Raw genomic sequence first — 19,153 nt, 5'->3', positions numbered from 1 at the left:
AAATTTGACTTTTTTCCCAGAATTGAGCTTTTCTCTTTAAATTATTTTGTGACATTCTCACTGAAGAGACTTCTGCTTTCAGACGTAGTTAATTATGAAGTTATTACACTGTCCGATAATAATCCAATGCAGAGGCAATAACGGAATTTATATAACACATTATTTTATATATTAAATATTTATATATGTATTTTTATATCGTCTTGAAGTTACAACTTTGAATGCAACCATAATGTGAATGTGGCCCGCGATGAAATTGAGTTTGACACCCCTGCTCTAAACAAATAGCTTCACGTTTATGTATATTTATTTCAAAATAAGAGCGGTTTTCTTTATTGTAGCACACACACTTTATTTTGACACGTATATCAATTTAAGTCTATTTAACCGACTAATGAGTGCATTAGTTGTAAGAAGAGGATTTAAAACCTCTAGAAAGTATTTATAGTTTAATGTTTATTTACTTAAATGTATTCTGTGTGGGTAAAGCATAGTTATCAATCCCCATTAAAGTAATATTACTACAGGGTAAAGCAATACTTTATTATGCAGAATAGCTCACGTTATCACTAATTATTTACATGATATTATCGATGCATGAATCTGTGATCCCTTTAATGTTGCCGATGGAGCGATGTGACGTACTGCTCGGTCGCTTAACGTATAATAATACACAAGAATCTACCTGCACAGTTTGTTAGTAGAGTAGAAAAACACGGCTACGGTTCGGTTAGCATCGTTTCTGAAGCTGATATTTCTGCGCTGTGTACACGTGGCGATAACAGCCTTAAATGAAACCATAGATAAAATAGTGCAAGAGAACGTTTTGAGAGGTTATCTGGTATTTTGAGTGGAGACACGAGGGGGGAGGCGAGGTCTCCTCCAGTCCCTCACCCTTCATCCACCTCACCCCTTCTCCCATCCATCCCCCCATCAAACCCCAGAGAGACAGATTATTGCACGGCCAGAACACTATGTATAGAGATCTTCATGCTAACACAAGCACAGCCAATTCAGTTAACAGTAGGGATGGGACGACTAATCAGACATTCAAGATGATTCAGGTACCCACTATGAGTTATGAATATCTTTATCATGTCAAATATTCAAATATATAATTGCTTTCCAATTCCCATCCCTAGCTAACAGTAGATTAATTAGTGAGCTAGTTGCCGCTGCGTTGGCTGAACCAACGAAGAAGAAGCCATGTTTTTAAGTTAATGCTACAGAAGGTTTGCATGTTTTAGCCCATCAATGTTTACATCCCTGCTGCCAACCGTCGTCCCAAGCACAGGCCGTCGTCTCATCGTCCCAAGCACAGGCCATCGTCCCAAGCACAGGCCATCGTCCCAAGCACAGGCCATCGTCCCAAGAACAGGCCATCGTCCCAAGCACAGGCCATCGTCCCAAGAACAGGCCGTCCTCCCAAGCACAGGCCATCGTCCCAAGCACAGGCCATCGTCCCAAACACAGGCCATCGTCTCATCGTCCCAAGCACAGGCCATCGTCCCAAACACAGGCCATCGTCCCAAGCACAGGCCATCGTCCCAAGCACAGGCCATCGTCCCAAGAACAGGCCATCGTCCCAAGAACAGGCCATCGTCCCAAGCACAGGCCATCGTCCCAAGCACAGGCCATCGTCCCAAGCACAGGCCATCGTCCCAAGCACAGGCCATCGTCCCAAGAACAGGCCATCGTCCCAAACACAGGCCATCGTCCCAAGAACAGGCCGTCCTCCCAAGCACAGGCCATCGTCCCAAGCACAGGCCATCGTCCCAAGCACAGGCCATCGTCCCAAGAACAGGCCATCGTCCCAAGCACAGGCCATCGTCCCAAGAACAGGCCGTCCTCCCAAGCACAGGCCATCGTCCCAAGCACAGGCCATCGTCCCAAGCACAGGCCATCGTCCCAAGAACAGGCCATCGTCCCAAGCACAGGCCATCGTCCCAAGAACAGGCCGTCCTCCCAAGCACAGGCCATCGTCCCAAGCACAGGCCATCGTCCCAAACACAGGCCATCGTCTCATCGTCCCAAGCACAGGCCATCGTCCCAAACACAGGCCGTCGTCCCAAGCACAGGCCGTCGTCCCAAGCACAGGCCATCGTCCCAAACACAGGCCATCGTCCCAAGCACAGACCATCGTCCCAAGCACAGGCCATCGTCTCAACGTCCCAAACACAGGCCATCGTCCCAAGCACAGGCCGTCGTCCCAAGCACAGGCCGTCGTCCCAAGCACAGGCCGTCGTCCCAAGCACAGGCCGTCGTCCCAAGCACAGGCCGTCGTCCCAAGCACAGGCCATCGACCCAAACACAGGCCATCGTCCCAAGCACAGGCCGTCGTCTCATCGTCCCAAGCACAGGCCGTCGTCCCAAGCACAGGCCGTCGTCCCAAGCACAGGCCGTCGTCCCAAACACAAGCCATCGTCCCAAGCACAGGCCATCATCCCAAACACAGGCCGTCGTCCCAAGCACAGGCCGTCGTCCCAAGCACAGGCCATCGTCTCATCGTCCCAAGCACAGGCCATCGTCTCATCGTCCCAAGCACAGGCCATCGTCCCAAACACAGGCCATCGTCTCATCGTCCCAAGCACAGGCCATCGTCCCAAGCACAGGCCATCGTCTCATCGTCCCAAGCACAGGCCATCGTCCCAAGCACAGGCCGTCGTCCCAAGCACAGGCCGTCGTCCCAAGCACAGGCCCTCGTCCCAAACACAGGCCGTCGTCCCAAGCACAGGCCGTCGTCCCAAGCACAGGCCATCGTCCCAAACACAGGCCATCGTCTCATCGTCCCAAGCACAGGCCATCGTCCCAAACACAGGCCGTCGTCCCAAGCACAGGCCGTCGTCCCAAGCACAGGCCATCGTCTCATCGTCCCAAGCACAGGCCATCGTCCCAAACACAGGCCATCGTCTCATCGTCCCAAGCACAGGCCATCGTCCCAAGCACAGGCCATCGTCTCATCGTCCCAAGCACAGGCCGTCGTCCCAAGCACAGGCCGTCGTCCCAAGCACAGGCCGTCGTCCCAAGCACAGGCCCTCGTCCCAAACACAGGCCGTCGTCCCAAGCACAGGCCGTCGTCCCAAACACAGGCCGTCGTCCCAAACACAGGCCATCGTCTCATCGTCCCAAGCACAGGCCATCGTCCCAAACACAGGCCGTCGTCCCAAGAACAGGCCGTCCTCCCAAGCACAGGCCATCGTCCCAAGCACAGGCCATCGTCCCAAACACAGGCCATCGTCCCAAGCACAGACCATCGTCCCAAGCACAGGCCATCGTCTCAACGTCCCAAACACAGGCCATCGTCCCAAGCACAGGCCGTCGTCCCAAGCACAGGCCGTCGTCCCAAGCACAGGCCGTCGTCCCAAGCACAGGCCGTCGTCCCAAGCACAGGCCGTCGTCCCAAACACGAGCCATCGTCCCAAGCACAGGCCATCGACCCAAACACAGGCCATCGTCCCAAGCACAGGCCATCGTCCCAAGCACAGGCCGTCGTCCCAAGCACAGGCCGTCGTCCCAAGCACAGGCCGTCGTCCCAAACACAAGCCATCGTCCCAAGCACAGGCCATCGTCCCAAACACAGGCCGTCGTCCCAAGCACAGGCCGTCGTCCCAAGCACAGGCCATCGTCTCATCGTCCCAAGCACAGGCCATCGTCTCATCGTCCCAAGCACAGGCCATCGTCCCAAACACAGGCCATCGTCTCATCGTCCCAAGCACAGGCCATCGTCCCAAGCACAGGCCATCGTCCCAAGCACAGGCCGTCGTCCCAAGCACAGGCCGTCGTCCCAAGCACAGGCCGTCGTCCCAAGCACAGGCCCTCGTCCCAAACACAGGCCGTCGTCCCAAGCACAGGCCGTCGTCCCAAGCACAGACCATCGTCCCAAACACAGGCCATCTTCCCAAGCACAGGCCATCGTCCCAAACACAGGCCATCGTCCCAAGCACAGGCCATCGTCCCAAGCACAGGCCATCGTCCCAAACACAGGCCATCTTCCCAAGCACAGGCCGTCTTCCCAAGCACAGGCCGTCGTCCCAAGCACAGGCCGTCGTGCCAAACACAGGCCGTCTTCCCAAGCACAGGCCATCGTCCGAAACACAGGCCATCTTCCCAAGCACAGGCCGTCGTCCCAAACACAGGCCGTCGTCCCAAGCACAGGCCGTCTTCCCAAGCACAGGCCGTCGTCCCAAGCACAGGCCGTCGTGCCAAACACAGGCCGTCTTCCCAACCACAGGCCGTCGTCCCAAGCACAGGCCGTCTTCCCAAGCACAGGCCGTCGTCCCAAGCACAGGCCATCGTCCCAAGCACAGGCCGTCTTCCCAAGCACAGACCGTCTTCCCAAGCACAGGCCATCGTCCCAAACACAGGCCATCTTCCCAAGCACAGGCCGTCGTCCCAAACACAGGCCATCGTCCCAAGCACAGGCCGTCTTCCCAAGCACAGGCCGTCGTCCCAAGCACAGGCCGTTGTGCCAAACACAGGCCGTCTTCCCAAGCACAGGCCGTCGTCCCAAGCACAGGCCGTTTTCCCAAGCACAGGCCATCGTCCCAAGCACAGGCCGTCTTCCCAAGCACAGGCCGTCGTCCCAAGCACAGGCCGTCGTCCCAAGCACAGGCCGTCGTCCCAAGCACAGGCCGTCGTCCCAAGCACAGGTGCTCACCTTGAATTTCTTGTCTAATTGTTTACTGAAATGCTTCATCAGAATCTCCGACAGTCGCTGCATCACATCAACAAACTGTACGGTCAGAAAAACAACACGGATCATTAGAAAAATGGGGTTTTAGAGTCAGGAATCCTGTCTTTATGCAACAGCAGGGACATTTATAATCATACAGCAGAGATATTACAGATAAAGAACTATAGGAGAAGGCTAATGCCATCAAGTGGTGGTGGGAAAGTCTGATATCACATTTACTGCCTGAACGCTAAAACAGACGATTACAACAATTACATTTTCCCAAATCGTGGATGTTTGAACGTCCTACAATCTCTTGAACGCACCACAATGTGTCAAGAGTAATTACCTTTCCAGAGCTAGCATCATAAATTAAGTAAGAAAGCGTTCGATCAGTAGATTTACTGCACAAATCAGCCTGTAGTGAGAAACCAAAGTGGAGCCGTTGCAGCAACATAAAAGTGTTGCGTTTGGGCTAAAACAGATGAGATGGGATTTTCTCATATTTTAAAAGATCGCTGGATGTTTGAACGTCCTACAATCACTTGAACGCACCACCAAGTGTCCATAGCAAGTACCTTTCCATCAGAAATTAAATAAGAAAGTATTCAAGCTGTACATAATACAAATCAGTGGTCCAGGCCTGTATTTAGACAACAAAAAACCCAACACCGATGATTAGAACAATTGGGTTTTAGAGTCATAAATCCTGTCTTTGTGCAACAGCAGGGACATTTACAATCATACAGCAGAGACATTACAGATTAGAAAGAAGAGTAGGCGGATCAAATTCAAGTGGTTGTGGGAATATCACATCTCCTGCCTAAAAGCTACAACATATTTTCTCATATTGTAATAAGTCGCTGGATGTTTGAATGTCCTACAATCACTTGAACGCACCAAAACGTGTCCATAGCAAGTACCTTTCCAGAGCTAGCATCATACATTAAGTAAGAAAGCACTCGATCAGTACATTCCTGCACACATCAGTAGTCCAGGCCAGTATTTAGACACCGAGTGGAGCCGTTGGAAACTCTGATATCACATCCACTGGCTAAAAGCTAAGACAGACGATTAAAAAAAATTGGATTTTCCCAAATCGTGGATGTTTGAACGTCCTACAATCACTTGAACGCACCACCAAGTGTCCATAGCAAGTACCTATCGATCAGAAAGTAAGTAAGAAAGCATACGATCAATACATCACAGCACAAATCAGCCTGTTAGACACCAAAGTGAACCCTTCACAGCAAATAAACCTTTTGAGTTTGGGCTAAAACAGATGATTCACAAATGGGATTTTCTCATATTGTAAAAGGTTGGAACGTCCTACGATCACTTGAAAGCACCACCAAGTGTCCATAGCAAGTACCTTTCCAGAGCTAGCATCATACATTAAGTACGAAAGCACTCGATCAGTACATTCCTGCACACATCAGTAGTCCAGGCCAGTATTTAGACACCGAGTGGAGCCGTTGGAAACTCTGATATCACATCCACTGGCTAAAAGCTAAGACAGACGATTACAAAAAATTCAAATCACTTGAAAGCACCACCAAGTGTCCATAGCAAGTACCTTTCCAGAGCTAGCATCATAAATTAAGTACGAAAGCATTCAATCAGTACATTTACTGCACACATCACGACCAGCATTTAGACACCAAAGTGGAGCCGTCGCAGCAAAATGAACGTCTTAAGTTTAGGCTAAAACATGGAACCTCTCAGAAATCAAACCGATGCTCTGTAATAACCAGTCGGTGTTCTTCACTCTGCAGTTCCCCGGCGTGAGTCGAAGGGTAAATAAATGTCGCTGTGAAGTAGAGCGAGCATCGTGGTTTTAGATCAACAGCATCTTGACTCCTTGCCTCTGGTTCGTTAAAAACCCTTCTTCCTCTCACACACCTGAGCAGATTCACACGGGGGCGTCTGAGCCTTTTCTCACACTCAAATTACTTTAGCTTATTCGTTGATAGTGTCGTGGACAGTCCCTATCGATCACAACAAACAGGAAACGGAGCATTAGCTTTAGCCAACATTGCTAATTTCCAGCTGATATTAGACGCCTTGTTAAAGTCACAACACATCAACTGCATTAGTTATGAAGAAAGGATGAAAGACGAGTAGATGGAGGCGAGCGGATATGAGAGAACACACGTTACTACAGACATGTCACATATAGCACGTCACAATCACTTAGCAATCATACATGTGTAGATCTTGTCCGGTGTGAGAGACGTTGGAGCGAGGAAGCATCTCTGCAGGTCCATCGATCTGTGCTGAAGTCATGTTGTTGTTTTCTGTGTCAATCCCCCCCCCCCCCCCAGTGTCCAACTGGGTGTGAGACCCTGCAGTAATGGTGTTGGCTAGGTAGCTAGCATGTTTAGCTTATTTGCTTTCAGTATAAAACTTATTTTAATTACTTTGTTTAGCATATTCTGCTTCTTGTTTTTACTAGGAAGCTAGCATGATTAGCCTATAGCGCTTGCATCGTATAATTTCTTAAACATTTTGGCTAGGTAGCTAGCATGTTTTTTGGGGTGAATAGTTAGCATTTTTAGCCTTTTTCTTGCAGTGTAGCACTTATTTTATTGTATGTATTGCGAAGTTGCTAGTTTGTTTAGCTTGATTAGCTTGCCTTGTCACCCTCCCATTGGAGTTTTTGGGGTGAATAGTTAGCATTTTAGCTTTTTTTGCTTTCAGCATAGCCCCTTTTTTATTTATTTTGTTGCTATTTTGTTTAGCCTTTTCTGGTTTTTATTACTAGGAAGCTAGCATGTTTAGCTTATTCTGTTTTCTTTGGCTTGGTAGCTAGTATGATTAGCCTATTGCGCTTGCTTCGTAGCCTTTCTGTCTTTTTTTTTTAAAATATGAAGCTAGCGTATTTAGCCTTTTTCCCTTGTGGGGTACCTTTTGTATCCCGCGCTGATTCCTAGTATCCTCCACAGTGGATGCTCATCAGTTAGCTGTAGCTAATCTATACATGACGGTGTGATGAAACTCTAAATCCTCGGCAGCAGAAACATCTCAGAGGGTTTAAAATAAGCTGCACAGACCACACCTTTGTCAACCTGCCAACATTCCTCTGAGCGAGAGAGATGAGTTATTGTTTTTACAACGGCATTTTCTGATTATTTGAGAAGAAATTCTTTTAGTGAGTTCAGTTGATTCTTAGAATAAGTGAGAAATGGATTGTTTGACAGCTGGAGAAATAAGAAACTGTAAATGTATGCAATTATTTATATCTCTGTTAGGGCCAGAGAACTAAGATTATTTGTACTTACCTCATACATTATTATATACGAATCACGGTCCCTTTAGAGAGAGGCACACTTCCTTTACTCAAGTAGAAGTACACACTTCCTTTACTCAAGTAGAAGTACACACATCCTTTACTCAAGTAGAAGTACACATGTCCTTTACTCAAGTAGAAGTACACACATCCTTTACTCAAGTAGAAGTACACACGTCCTTTACTCAAGTAGAAGTACACACGTCCTTTACTCAAGTAGAAGTACACACATCCTTTACTCAAGTCGAAGTACACACATCCTTTACTCAAGTAGAAGTAGAAGTACACACATCCTTTACTCAAGTAGAAGTACACACATCCTTTACTCAAGTAGAAGTACACACATCCTTTACTCAAGTAGAAGTACACACATCCTTTACTCAAGTAGAAGTACACACGTCCTGTACTCAAGTAGAAGTACACACGTCCTGTACTCAAGTAGAAGTACACACATCCTTTACTCAAGTAGAAGTACACACATCCTTTACTCAAGTAGAAGTACACACATCCTTTACTCAAGTAGAAGTACACACATCCTTTACTCAAGTAGAAGTACAGATACTCATGTTTAAAATACTCTGGTAAAGTAGAAGTACTGACTAAACTTCTTTACTCAAGTCAAAGTAAAGAGGCTTTGAAGTGTACTTCAGTAGAAAGTACCCATAGCTAGCAGCTGCTTTAAAGAGTACCTGACCTCCCTTTATATTACATCACATTTAGCTGACGCTTTTATCCAAAGCGACTTACAATAAGTACATTCGACCAGGAAGACACAACCTTGAAGAAAACAGAATCATATAAGTACATCAGGTTTCATAGAGCCAAGCATTTCAATATTAAATGTAACAAGCAGAGTAAAGTACTGATACCAGAAAGATGTACTTTAGTCCAGTAACAAAGTATTTGTACTCCATACTTCCACCTCTGATCCTCAGAAAGTCTCTTCTTCCGTGTTCCAGCCAATACACATCCACTCTGTTTCTGGCACATGCATGCACTACATCCCCCTCACCATTCAAAACTACACTACCCATAATGCATCAGTGCTGTTGTTACCTGCCTACCTACCAGGCTTAGAGATATTAGTATTTAGAAAGAGCAGATAATAAAACAGGACTTTCTCTGTGAAAACTCTTCAGTTATTTCTCGTTTCTTTTCCTTTCTTCTGTTTCATTCAATCCCTTCTTCATGTTACTCCATCTCTGCCCATCATGCAGCTTCACTAACCAGCGACGGACCTTCAGTTTGAAACCACACACGCCCTCTTTCACTCTCAGTGGTTCTCCTCTCTGTGCTGTGGATCACCTCCGATACCCTGGAGGATCAAAATAACACGAAATAAGATCATAAGATGCTCCAGACTCAAATCCAATATGTGGGACAAATAAGAGATTCAGCCACTAATTGACAAATCAATTAATGCTAAGAGTCATTTTTCAGCCTCAAATATGGAGGTGTCTTGCATTTATCTGATTGATTTCTTAATAAAGCGAACATTTCTTGTGTTTTCGACGACAAAACATCAACTTGGACTTCCGAGAAACTAGGATGGACATTTTCAACCAACATACATGTTAAAAAAACATCAATTGATAAGGAAAATATGTGTTAATTGCATCCCTTATATTGTTTAATGACCATGTACCTCTGTCAGATGTGTCCACAGCTCAGCAGGTGAGCCGCTGATCACTAGGCTCAGTGTCTGACAGGAAACCGTTTAATCCAACATGGAAACACACACTATCCTTCAGCAAAGCAGCATCTAAAGAGGCCACTTGCAATGAAGTGTGTGTGTTGCCATGCTTTCTGTAGTCCAGAAACTCTGGAATGTTTCACACATGTTTTAGGATAAACAGTTTCCACTGAAGCACTTCCTGTCTCCCCTTCACATCTAACACCCCCCACCATGCAGAACACCTCAGATTAACAACCTGAATATAATGTCCCTGTGTTTCCCGTCTGTCTGTCCTCACGTCTCCTCCTCCTCTCTTCCAGGCGTGTGGCGACCCCAAAGCCAAGCCCTCCTACCTGGTGGATAAGAACCTGGAGTCTGCCGTCAAATTCATCGTCAGGAAGTTCCCCGCCGTGGAGACGCGCAACAATAACGTACGTATTTATTTAAATATATATTTATGTGTATTACACGCCTGCATGCACGTCTGCACTGTGTCCGTGTGGGAAAGAGAGGAAGAGAACGGTTCAATTTAGTATAATTAACATCTAAATATAAGGCGCTTTCACACCAAGTACTTTCCCCAGTACTGAGTTCCCCCGAACTCTTTAGTTCCTGAACTTTCTAGCAGATCGCGTTCACACCGGAATAAGTCCCTGGGGGAGGATGAGGCAAATGAAGCCGCTGACGTCACTTCTTCTTCTTCTGCTTTGGGTTTACTGGCAGGCCGCAAACCACTTCACGGCGTATACTGCCGCCCAAAGTCCCCGGAGTTGGGGAAGGCTTCAGTCGAAGCTGCTGGGAGTCCCAGCAGCTTCTACTGAAGCCTTCCGAGTAAATCGCCAGAACGCCGACACCTCCTCATCTCCACCGCTCCCATGTTTTATTTTGTGTTGCCATAAGTTAGTCTCTCTGCGTTTCTGCGCTGGGCTAATGCTAATGCTAATAATGCTAATGCCAGCAAATAAAATGGCGGCTTCACAAAAACCTTTCAGAGTTTTACAGGCCGTGGTTTGCAATCCGCCCAGACAATCAGAACTGGGAACCTTTTCCTCCCCAGGAAACAACCACCTCTCTAGCAGGGACTGGGGAAAAGGTTCCCGAACTAAAGTTGTAGTTCCAGATCTTTTTGGTGTGAACGCAAAATCCCAGGAACTATCGGAACCAGTCCTGGGAAGAGTACTCCGGTGTGAAAGCGCCTCTTGATATTTTTCTGCAGCTAATACCTGGAAAGTTTTGCAATTAAAAGTTAGGATTTCAAGGCTTTATTGTGAAATACACAACAGTAGCTTTGGAAAGAAAACCTGATAATAATAATAAGGCTATAATAAACTTTTAACTTTTAAACTTATAATTGAACGTTTTTATATTTTTTAAATCATCAGTTTTTCAGTGAAAAGGGTAAATTATTGTCAGATTTTTCCAATATAATTTAGATATTTAATAGATTTATAACTTTGCAGTGGTGTAAAGAACAGAAGCTACTGATGAATATTTAAAAATATATATTTGCTTTTAAAGTGTCTTTGAGCTCTGGGAAAAGTGCTATATAACCATTATGTATTATTATCAATTACAATATCCAGTTTTAAATATCAACACGAGGTAACCTGCGTTATTTAATCTGCTTTACTGAAACTGAATTTATTTAAAGTAAGTAAACAAAGCAGCTCCTCTCATTTTCTAAAGCTCTTAACAACAAGGGCTGAAGTTATTATACTTTTTTAGATAAATGAACATGTATTATGTATATTAGTTAAGTCCGTTCAGACCACAGAAATAAAAAGTGTGTGTGTTAGAGCGTGTTTGAGTGAGTTAATGTGTGTGTGTGTGTGTGTGTGTGTGTAGTGAACTAAAATAAATCATTGATCATCACATTTTTCTTTCAGCTTCATTGTTAGCTTAGCTCGTAGCTTCTGGCCTTTGTGTTGATGTCAAAGTGTCGTTTAGCAAACAGCTGTGTGTGTGTGTGTGGATATTTTGGTGTGTGTGTGTGTGTGTGTGTGTGTGTGTGTGTGTGTGTGTGTGTGTGTGTGTGTGTGTGTGTGTGTGTGTGTGTGTGTGTGTGTGTGTGTGTGTGTGTGTGTGTGTGTGTGTGTGTGTGTGTGTGTGTGTGTGTGTGTGTGTGTGTGTGTGTGTGTGTGTGTGTGTGTGTGTGTGTGTGTGTGTGTGTGTGTGTGTGGCTAACTGCTTTATTGATATCCCTGTGCTCAGATTGTCTCTTACGTTGTTTTCTGCTTTGTTTCTGTGTTTGTCGTGCATGCTAAACTTGGCTTATTCCGGACTTGTGCTTTTTGGTAAGTTTTTGTATCTCGTATTTAAGTTCCCCTCAGTTGTGTAAAAATGTAATGTTTTTTGGAGTGTGTTTTTTCCGTTGCTCCGCTTCCTCTCTCTCTCTCTCTCCATCACTCAGTGTGTGTGTTAGTGTGTGTTTCCCTTCCTGGTTTACCTGCTGGATGACTGCTGATTGGCTAAGAGGGCTTTTAAAAAGTGACTGCCTGTCTGCACCACGGAGAGTTCAAAGCAAATATACGTATTTATATCTGACAGATTACTACCTCATAGTGATGGGTATCTGTACTGGATCTGCCACTACTTCAGATAAATAAAGAGACACGTTAATACACAACTTAAAGGGGACCTATCATGCAAAATGCACTTTGTGATGTCTTTTATACATCAACATGTGTCGGGGAACTCACGCAGCGTCAGAAAATAAAACCCTATCGTTTCCTCCGTACCCACATCTCTAAAAACGGGGGAACAACGGAGCTGATCCAGATTTGCGTCCGATATGACGTAATATCTGAAATGTGGACCCACGGCCCAATCAGAAACGTTGCTATCAGAAACAATGCCCGACTATTTTGGACGTATTATGGTCGGTGTTTACATTAGCATCGCTAACACTCAGAGCTAACCTGTACTGGAGAGCATGTGTGTGAAGAAGCAGGAAGTAGAAAGGAACTCACCTTGTGGTATAACCGGCAAGAGAGAAAGCCTTTGAGCTCCAAACTGTTTCAGATCCTTGATCATCCATGATATGGAGTTTCATCACGGCAATATTTAGTTAGACAGTAGCTGCCGGGTCCCGCATGAGCTCAGACCCCTCCTCTTTAAAGCTTTATCCCCAAATCAGCACTTTTTAAACAGGAAGTGAAATAGAGGGATATGAGGCATGGCTACAATGGGTGATCAGTTTGGTGTTTGGAGCAAAACACTTCGTAGACATGTTTTTTATATATTTGTATTTATCTGAGACCTATGCTGTTGCCTAAAGATAGCATGATAGGTGACCTTTAAGTGATGATTTACCTCCTTGGTGCAGCAGCAGCGTCACACTCTTCAAATGCTAAATTTCTTACTTTTTTCCACTTTCTCTCAACAGCTATGTCTTTAAAACACACACAGCTGCGGGGTTTAGTCCAGTATCCTTCTGTCTTTAAAACACACACAGCTGTAGGGTTTAGTCCAGTATCCTTCTGTCTTTAAAACACACACAGCTGCGGGGTTTAGTCCAGTATCCTTCTGTCTTTAAAACACACACGGCTGCGGGGTTTAGTCCAGTATCCTTCTGTCTTTAAAACACACACAGCTGCTGGGTTTAGTCCAGTATCCTTCTGTCTTTAAAACACACACAGCTGCTGGGTTTAGTCCAGTATCCTTCTGTCTTTAAAACACACACAGCTGCGGGGTTTAGTCCAGTATCATTCTGTCTTTAAAACACACACAGCTGCGGGGTTTAGTCCAGTATCCTTCTGTCTTTAAAACACACACAGCTGTAGGGTTTAGTCCAGTATCCTTCTGTCTTTAAAACACACACAGCTGCGGGGTTTAGTCCAGTATCCTTCTGTCTTTAAAACACACACAGCTGCTGGGTTTAGTCCAGTATCCTTCTGTCTTTAAAACACACACAGCTGCGGGGTTTAGTCCAGTATCCTTCTGTCTTTAAAACACACACAGCTGTAGGGTTTAGTCCAGTATCCTTCTGTCTTTAAAACACACACAGCTGTAGGGTTTAGTCCAGTATCCTTCTGTCTTTAAAACACACACAGCTGCGGGGTTTAGTCCAGTATCCTCTGTCTTAAAACACACACAGCTGCGGGGTTTAGTCCAGTATCCTTCTGTCTTTAAAACACACACAGCTGCGGGGTTTAGTCCAGTATCATTCTGTCTTTAAAACACACACAGCTGCGGGGTTTAGTCCAGTATCATTCTGTCTTTAAAACACACACAGCTGCGGGGTTTAGTCCAGTATCCTTCTGTCTTTAAAACACACACAGCTGCTGGGTTTAGTCCAGTATCCTTCTGTCTTTAAAACACACACAGCTGCTGGGTTTAGTCCAGTATCCTTCTGTCTTTAAAACACACACAGCTGCGGGGTTTAGTCCAGTATCATTCTGTCTTTAAAACACACACAGCTGCGGGGTTTAGTCCAGTATCCTTCTGTCTTTAAAACACACACAGCTGTAGGGTTTAGTCCAGTATCCTTCTGTCTTTAAAACACACACAGCTGCAGGGTTTAGTCCAGTATCCTTCTGTCTTTAAAACACACACAGCTGCTGGGTTTAGTCCAGTATCCTTCTGTCTTTAAAACACACACAGCTGCGGGGTTTAGTCCAGTATCCTTCTGTCTTTAAAACACACACAGCTGTAGGGTTTAGTCCAGTATCCTTCTGTCTTTAAAACACACACAGCTGTAGGGTTTAGTCCAGTATCCTTCTGTCTTTAAAACACACACAGCTGCGGGGTTTAGTCCCAGTATCCTTCTGTCTTTAAAACACACACAGCTGTAGGGTTTAGTCCAGTATCCTTCTGTCTTTAAAACACACACAGCTGCAGGGTTTAGTCCAGTATCCTTCTGTCTTTAAAACACACACAGCTGCTGGGTTTAGTCCAGTATCCTTCTGTCTTTACACACTGCTTCTCATTAGATGATCTCTTTCTGCATTACAGCTGATCTGGGGTTTTCATCACTGACTCAACATATTTCTGATTCCTTAAAAACTCGGTGGACCGATTTTACTTTGGTCAAACATTTGTATTCCCTTTATTCGTTGTTCAATCTGGTTTCAGCCGAGTGTACGGCCTAACTCAAAATGTAATATTCCAAATGTACGGAAGAGCATTAGGGAAGAAATTTTTTAAATTCTTACCAAAAGTTAATTTTAGTTTTATTACTGACATTAAAGTTAGAATTCACAGAATTACAATCAATTTTTTGGGAGATTTCTTATTTTTTCAAAAAATCTCAAAACCAAAAAATCATCTTTTTCAGATTTATTTTTTATTTCTCAGAAAAAGTCAGAATTCTGAAAAAAAGTATTTTGAATTCTGAGATTTGAGTCACATTCCTGGCTTTTCTTTTCAAAACTCAAGAAAGTTCAAAAATTGAGAATGTTCAAGTTTATTTTCAAAATGTATTTTCTGATAAAAAATGTTTTCATAAAAATCTCAGAATTCTAACTTTTGCTTTCATCAAAACTTTCTGAAGATTTAAAGTCACAGTTTTTTTTTTCATTCTTTTTCCTGAGAATCTCAGAATTCGGAGGTTTAAATTATAATCTCTTCAAATCTCAATAAAGCACCTCCCTCATCCTCTCCCGTACAAAACATGTTCCACCAAAGTAAAAAGTTTTCTGTGTGTCTCTGTTTTTATTCCTTCAGAGTTGAACCGGCTCCATTTCCTCTTAATTATTCAACAGCTGTTTCTCATTCACACCCGTTTAATGCTAATTTAGTCAAAGAGAAACTGTTATTAATGAGAACAACAGAAACTCTACTGATCCATGAAGGGAAACTGTAAGAACAACTGTTTCTTTTACTCATTCTGGGGATAAAAGGTGCTTTGAATCAGTTTAAAACATGCCCATCGTATAGTACATATATATACATGTATATATGTTATTCAGGGATGTGTGTGTGTGTGACTGTGTGTGTTTACAGCAACAGTTGGCTCAGCTGCAGAAAGAGAAATCGGAGATCTTGAAGAACCTCGCTCTCTACTACTTCACCTTCGTAGACGTCATGGAGTTCAAGGTGGGAAACACACACACACACACACACACACACACACACACACACACACACACACACACACACACACACACACACACACACACACACACACACACACTGTTAGAGAACTCTCCCTGGTCCCCGGCTTGAGCTTCAATCTCAGGATCCATGTATCTCTGATCCTCTCCAGAGGGAAGGAGTCATCACATACAGAGACTAGTTCCTGAGCAGTGTCCTTCACATGCTGATATCAAGAGAGGGAGTCACTCAGTCACAAGATGGAGGAACAGAAAGCAGTATTCAATGTTTACTTCAGATTAGCTCCACGTCAGTCCTGATGCTCTTCCGGGTCATCACACATCCTGTCATGCTCACAGCTACAGTTGGGATGCCTTTGTTAGCATGCTACTCTCATGTTGGAGGAGGACACTCAGGATTTCCCAACACACTAGGGCTGTCCCGAATACCATTTTTCGGGCTCCGGATATTCGGTAGTAATCAGCAGTGAACCGCTTCGACCCGTGTATTTCCCAATTTGTGTTCTTTAAAATTTAAAAGGATATCGCTTTGTGTTTGTTACTTTCGTTGCAGTTGTGTCTAAGTGTCATTTGGCTTGGCTTCCTATTTATGGACATGCTTTTATTTTTGAAGGAGAGGTAGCGCTGTTGACAGGAAGTTGTTGTTGCTATGGAAACGTAACGGAGAAAAGTAATATCTACATATAAAGACGGAGAAAGTAAACAATAAAGTTTATGGGTAAGTGGCCCCCCCCCCCCCCGAAGAGACACCGTTGATATTGGAGATTTCAATAAATTCAAAAAAACGAATATCCGAATAACGAAATTGAAACCCGAATAGTACTCCAACGAACGAATATTCGGATATTCGGGTACAGCCCTACAACACACACACACACACACACACACACACACACACACACACACACACACACACACACACACACACACACACACACACACACACACACACACACACACACACACACACACACACACACACACACACACACACACACACACAGTACTTTAAAGCAGGGGTTCCCAAAATTCCCCCCAAATGACTCCTGTTGGAAGTTGGGGGGCAACAGCGGTAATTAAAGTTTAAAAGTCTCAAAATACTACAACTACTGTCACAAACTGGATGAATGTGAAGTATGTTGTTAAAGGAGGATGAAAGCGTAATCAAGGAGCACTATGGAGTGACTTTGATCGTTATTGGACTCAGGATGAATTGATCTGGATTCTCGCTGAATGAAGAAACTAAAGGACGGCGCGGAAGTGGAAACAATTCACAAAGGGATTAAACTGTTTAAAACACATGCTCAAAGTATGCCGTATTTTGCCGATGTGTTTATGTGGATTGAAAAGTCCTAAATAATCTGGAGGAGATCGATCTGATCGGAGCAACAGAAGAAACATTTCTATCAAAGGAAGAATTGTACATTTCTGTCTTTTTATGCCTTTAATACTAACTTGAATTGTTATTAAAATGAATTAATCAATTATTTGTATTATTATTGTAATGTAGAGACAAGGCTTTTGGTGACAATCATGTATTGCCTTACAATTATATGTAAAAAAAAAAAAAGTCTAAATATGATATCTGGCCTCAAATCATCTGAGGCCCGGCGCCCCCCCCTGCGATCTTTGGCGCCCCCCCGAGGGGGCCCGCCCCCCAGGTTGGGAACCACTGCTTCAAAGGACTGTGAGGTGCTGATTCTAATGAAGTCTCTAACCCGCCAACAGGACCATGTGTGTGAGCTGCTGAACACCATCGACGCCTGCCAGGTGTTCTTCGACATCGTGAGTTCAACACACACTGCGTAGAAACATCTGGGTTGAACGTGTGTAACTCATTGTGCCTTCGTGTTCCTGTCAGACGGTGAACTTTGACCTCACTAAGAACTACCTGGACCTGGTGGTGACCTACACGACCCTGATGACCATCCTGTCGCGCATCGAGGAGAGAAAAGCCATCATCGGGCTCTACAACTACGCTCACGAGATGACGCACGGAGCCAGGTGACACACACACACACACACACACACACACACACTCCAGTGTAAAAGGTATGGCGGCGAGTCTCTATATTAACCGTGGCTGTTGTCTCAGTGATCGGGAGTACCCCCGGCTCGGTCAGATGATCGTGGACTACGAGAATCCTCTGAAGAAGCTGATGGAGGAGTTCGTTCCTCACGGGAAGGTAGGAGGCAGACGGAGCCTGACGGAGACCAGCTGCAGTCACTTCTCATGTAACGGATTCCTCCCTCCTCTCTAGTCTCTGTCGGATGCGCTGATCAGTCTTCAGATGGTTTACCCGCGCAGGAACCTGTCGGCTGATCAGTGGAGGAACGCCCAGCTGCTCTCTCTGATCTCCGCTCCGTCGACCATGCTCAACCCCGCCCAGTCGGACACGGTGAGGGAATGCTTTAGATTCAAAGTCCAGAAGCGACTCGTGTTTCAATATTAGAATAATGAATAATTAAGATCTGATCGTGTCAGCAGATGCCGTGTGAATATCTGTCTCTGGACGCAATGGAGAAGTGGATCGTTTGTGAGTAAAATGGTTTCCCTTTCATCCCATCAACGCTCATGTTTGTTACCTGCTCTTCAGCGTTAGCACATTGTCACCCATTTTTAGAAAAGTCAGAATGTTGAGATTTTGAGGAAAAAGTCAGAATTTTGAGATTTTCAGGAAAAAGTTAGAATTTCGAGATTTTCAAAATAAATCAGAATTTTGAGATTTTCAAAATAAATCCGAATTTCGAGATTTTCAAAATAAATCAAAATGTGTAGATTCTCAAAATAATCAGAATTTGTAGATTCTCAAAATAAATCAGAATTTGTAGATTTTCAAAATAAATCAGAATTTGTAGATTCTCAAAAATAAATCAGAATTTTGAGATTTTCAAAATAAATCAGAATTTTGAGATTTTCAAAATTTGTAGATTCTCAAAATAAATCAGAATTTGTAGATTCTCAAAATAAATCAGATTTGGAGATTTTCAAAATAAATCAGAATTTGTAGATTCTCAAAATAAATCAGAATTTGTAGATTCTCAAAATAAATCAGAATTTTGAGATTTTCAAAATAAATCAGAATTTGTAAATTCTCAAATAAATCAGAATTTTGAGATTTTCAAAATAAATCAGAATTTGTAGATTCTCAAAATAAATCAGAATTTTGAGATTTCAAAATAAATCAGAATTTGTAAATTCTCAAAAATAAATCAGAATTTTGAGATTTTCAAAATAAATCCGAATTCTTTGAAAAAAATCTAAATGTTGAGAATTTCTAAATAATGTCAGAATTTGAAAGATTTTCAGAAAAACGTATCCTTTTGACTGCAGGAGGACAAATGTGTGTTTCACAGTAAATATTCTTCTCCTCTGCAGTCGGCTTCATCCTCTGCCACTCAGTGCTGAACACTGACGCCACGGCTCTTTCTCTGTGGAAGCTGGGCTCTGCAGAGCTCCACCT

General features: G+C 44.3%; 1 protein-coding gene across 1 annotated transcript in view; it reads left to right on the top strand.

The window, feature by feature from the left end:
- Window positions 1-19,148, top strand: part of LOC117444640 (nck-associated protein 1-like) — a gene marked incomplete at its 3' end in the record, with an annotated part of 29,084 nt that extends 9,936 nt beyond the window's left edge. The window contains exons 3-10 of the mRNA XM_034080084.2: window positions 9,957-10,067; window positions 15,580-15,672; window positions 17,418-17,474; window positions 17,551-17,693; window positions 17,785-17,875; window positions 17,951-18,088; window positions 18,178-18,226; window positions 19,069-19,148. Of these exons, the coding sequence (XP_033935975.2) occupies window positions 9,957-10,067; window positions 15,580-15,672; window positions 17,418-17,474; window positions 17,551-17,693; window positions 17,785-17,875; window positions 17,951-18,088; window positions 18,178-18,226; window positions 19,069-19,148 (762 nt within the window). The remainder of the gene's footprint in view (window positions 1-9,956; window positions 10,068-15,579; window positions 15,673-17,417; window positions 17,475-17,550; window positions 17,694-17,784; window positions 17,876-17,950; window positions 18,089-18,177; window positions 18,227-19,068) is intronic.
- Window positions 19,149-19,153: the final 5 nt, after the last annotated feature.

This window comes from Pseudochaenichthys georgianus, unplaced genomic scaffold (genome assembly GCF_902827115.2).
Source record: "Pseudochaenichthys georgianus unplaced genomic scaffold, fPseGeo1.2 scaffold_867_arrow_ctg1, whole genome shotgun sequence".
Taxonomy (NCBI): Eukaryota; Metazoa; Chordata; class Actinopteri; order Perciformes; family Channichthyidae; genus Pseudochaenichthys; species Pseudochaenichthys georgianus.
Note: the sequence above shows the minus strand (reverse complement) of the source record. Positions and strands in the feature narration are given on the sequence as shown.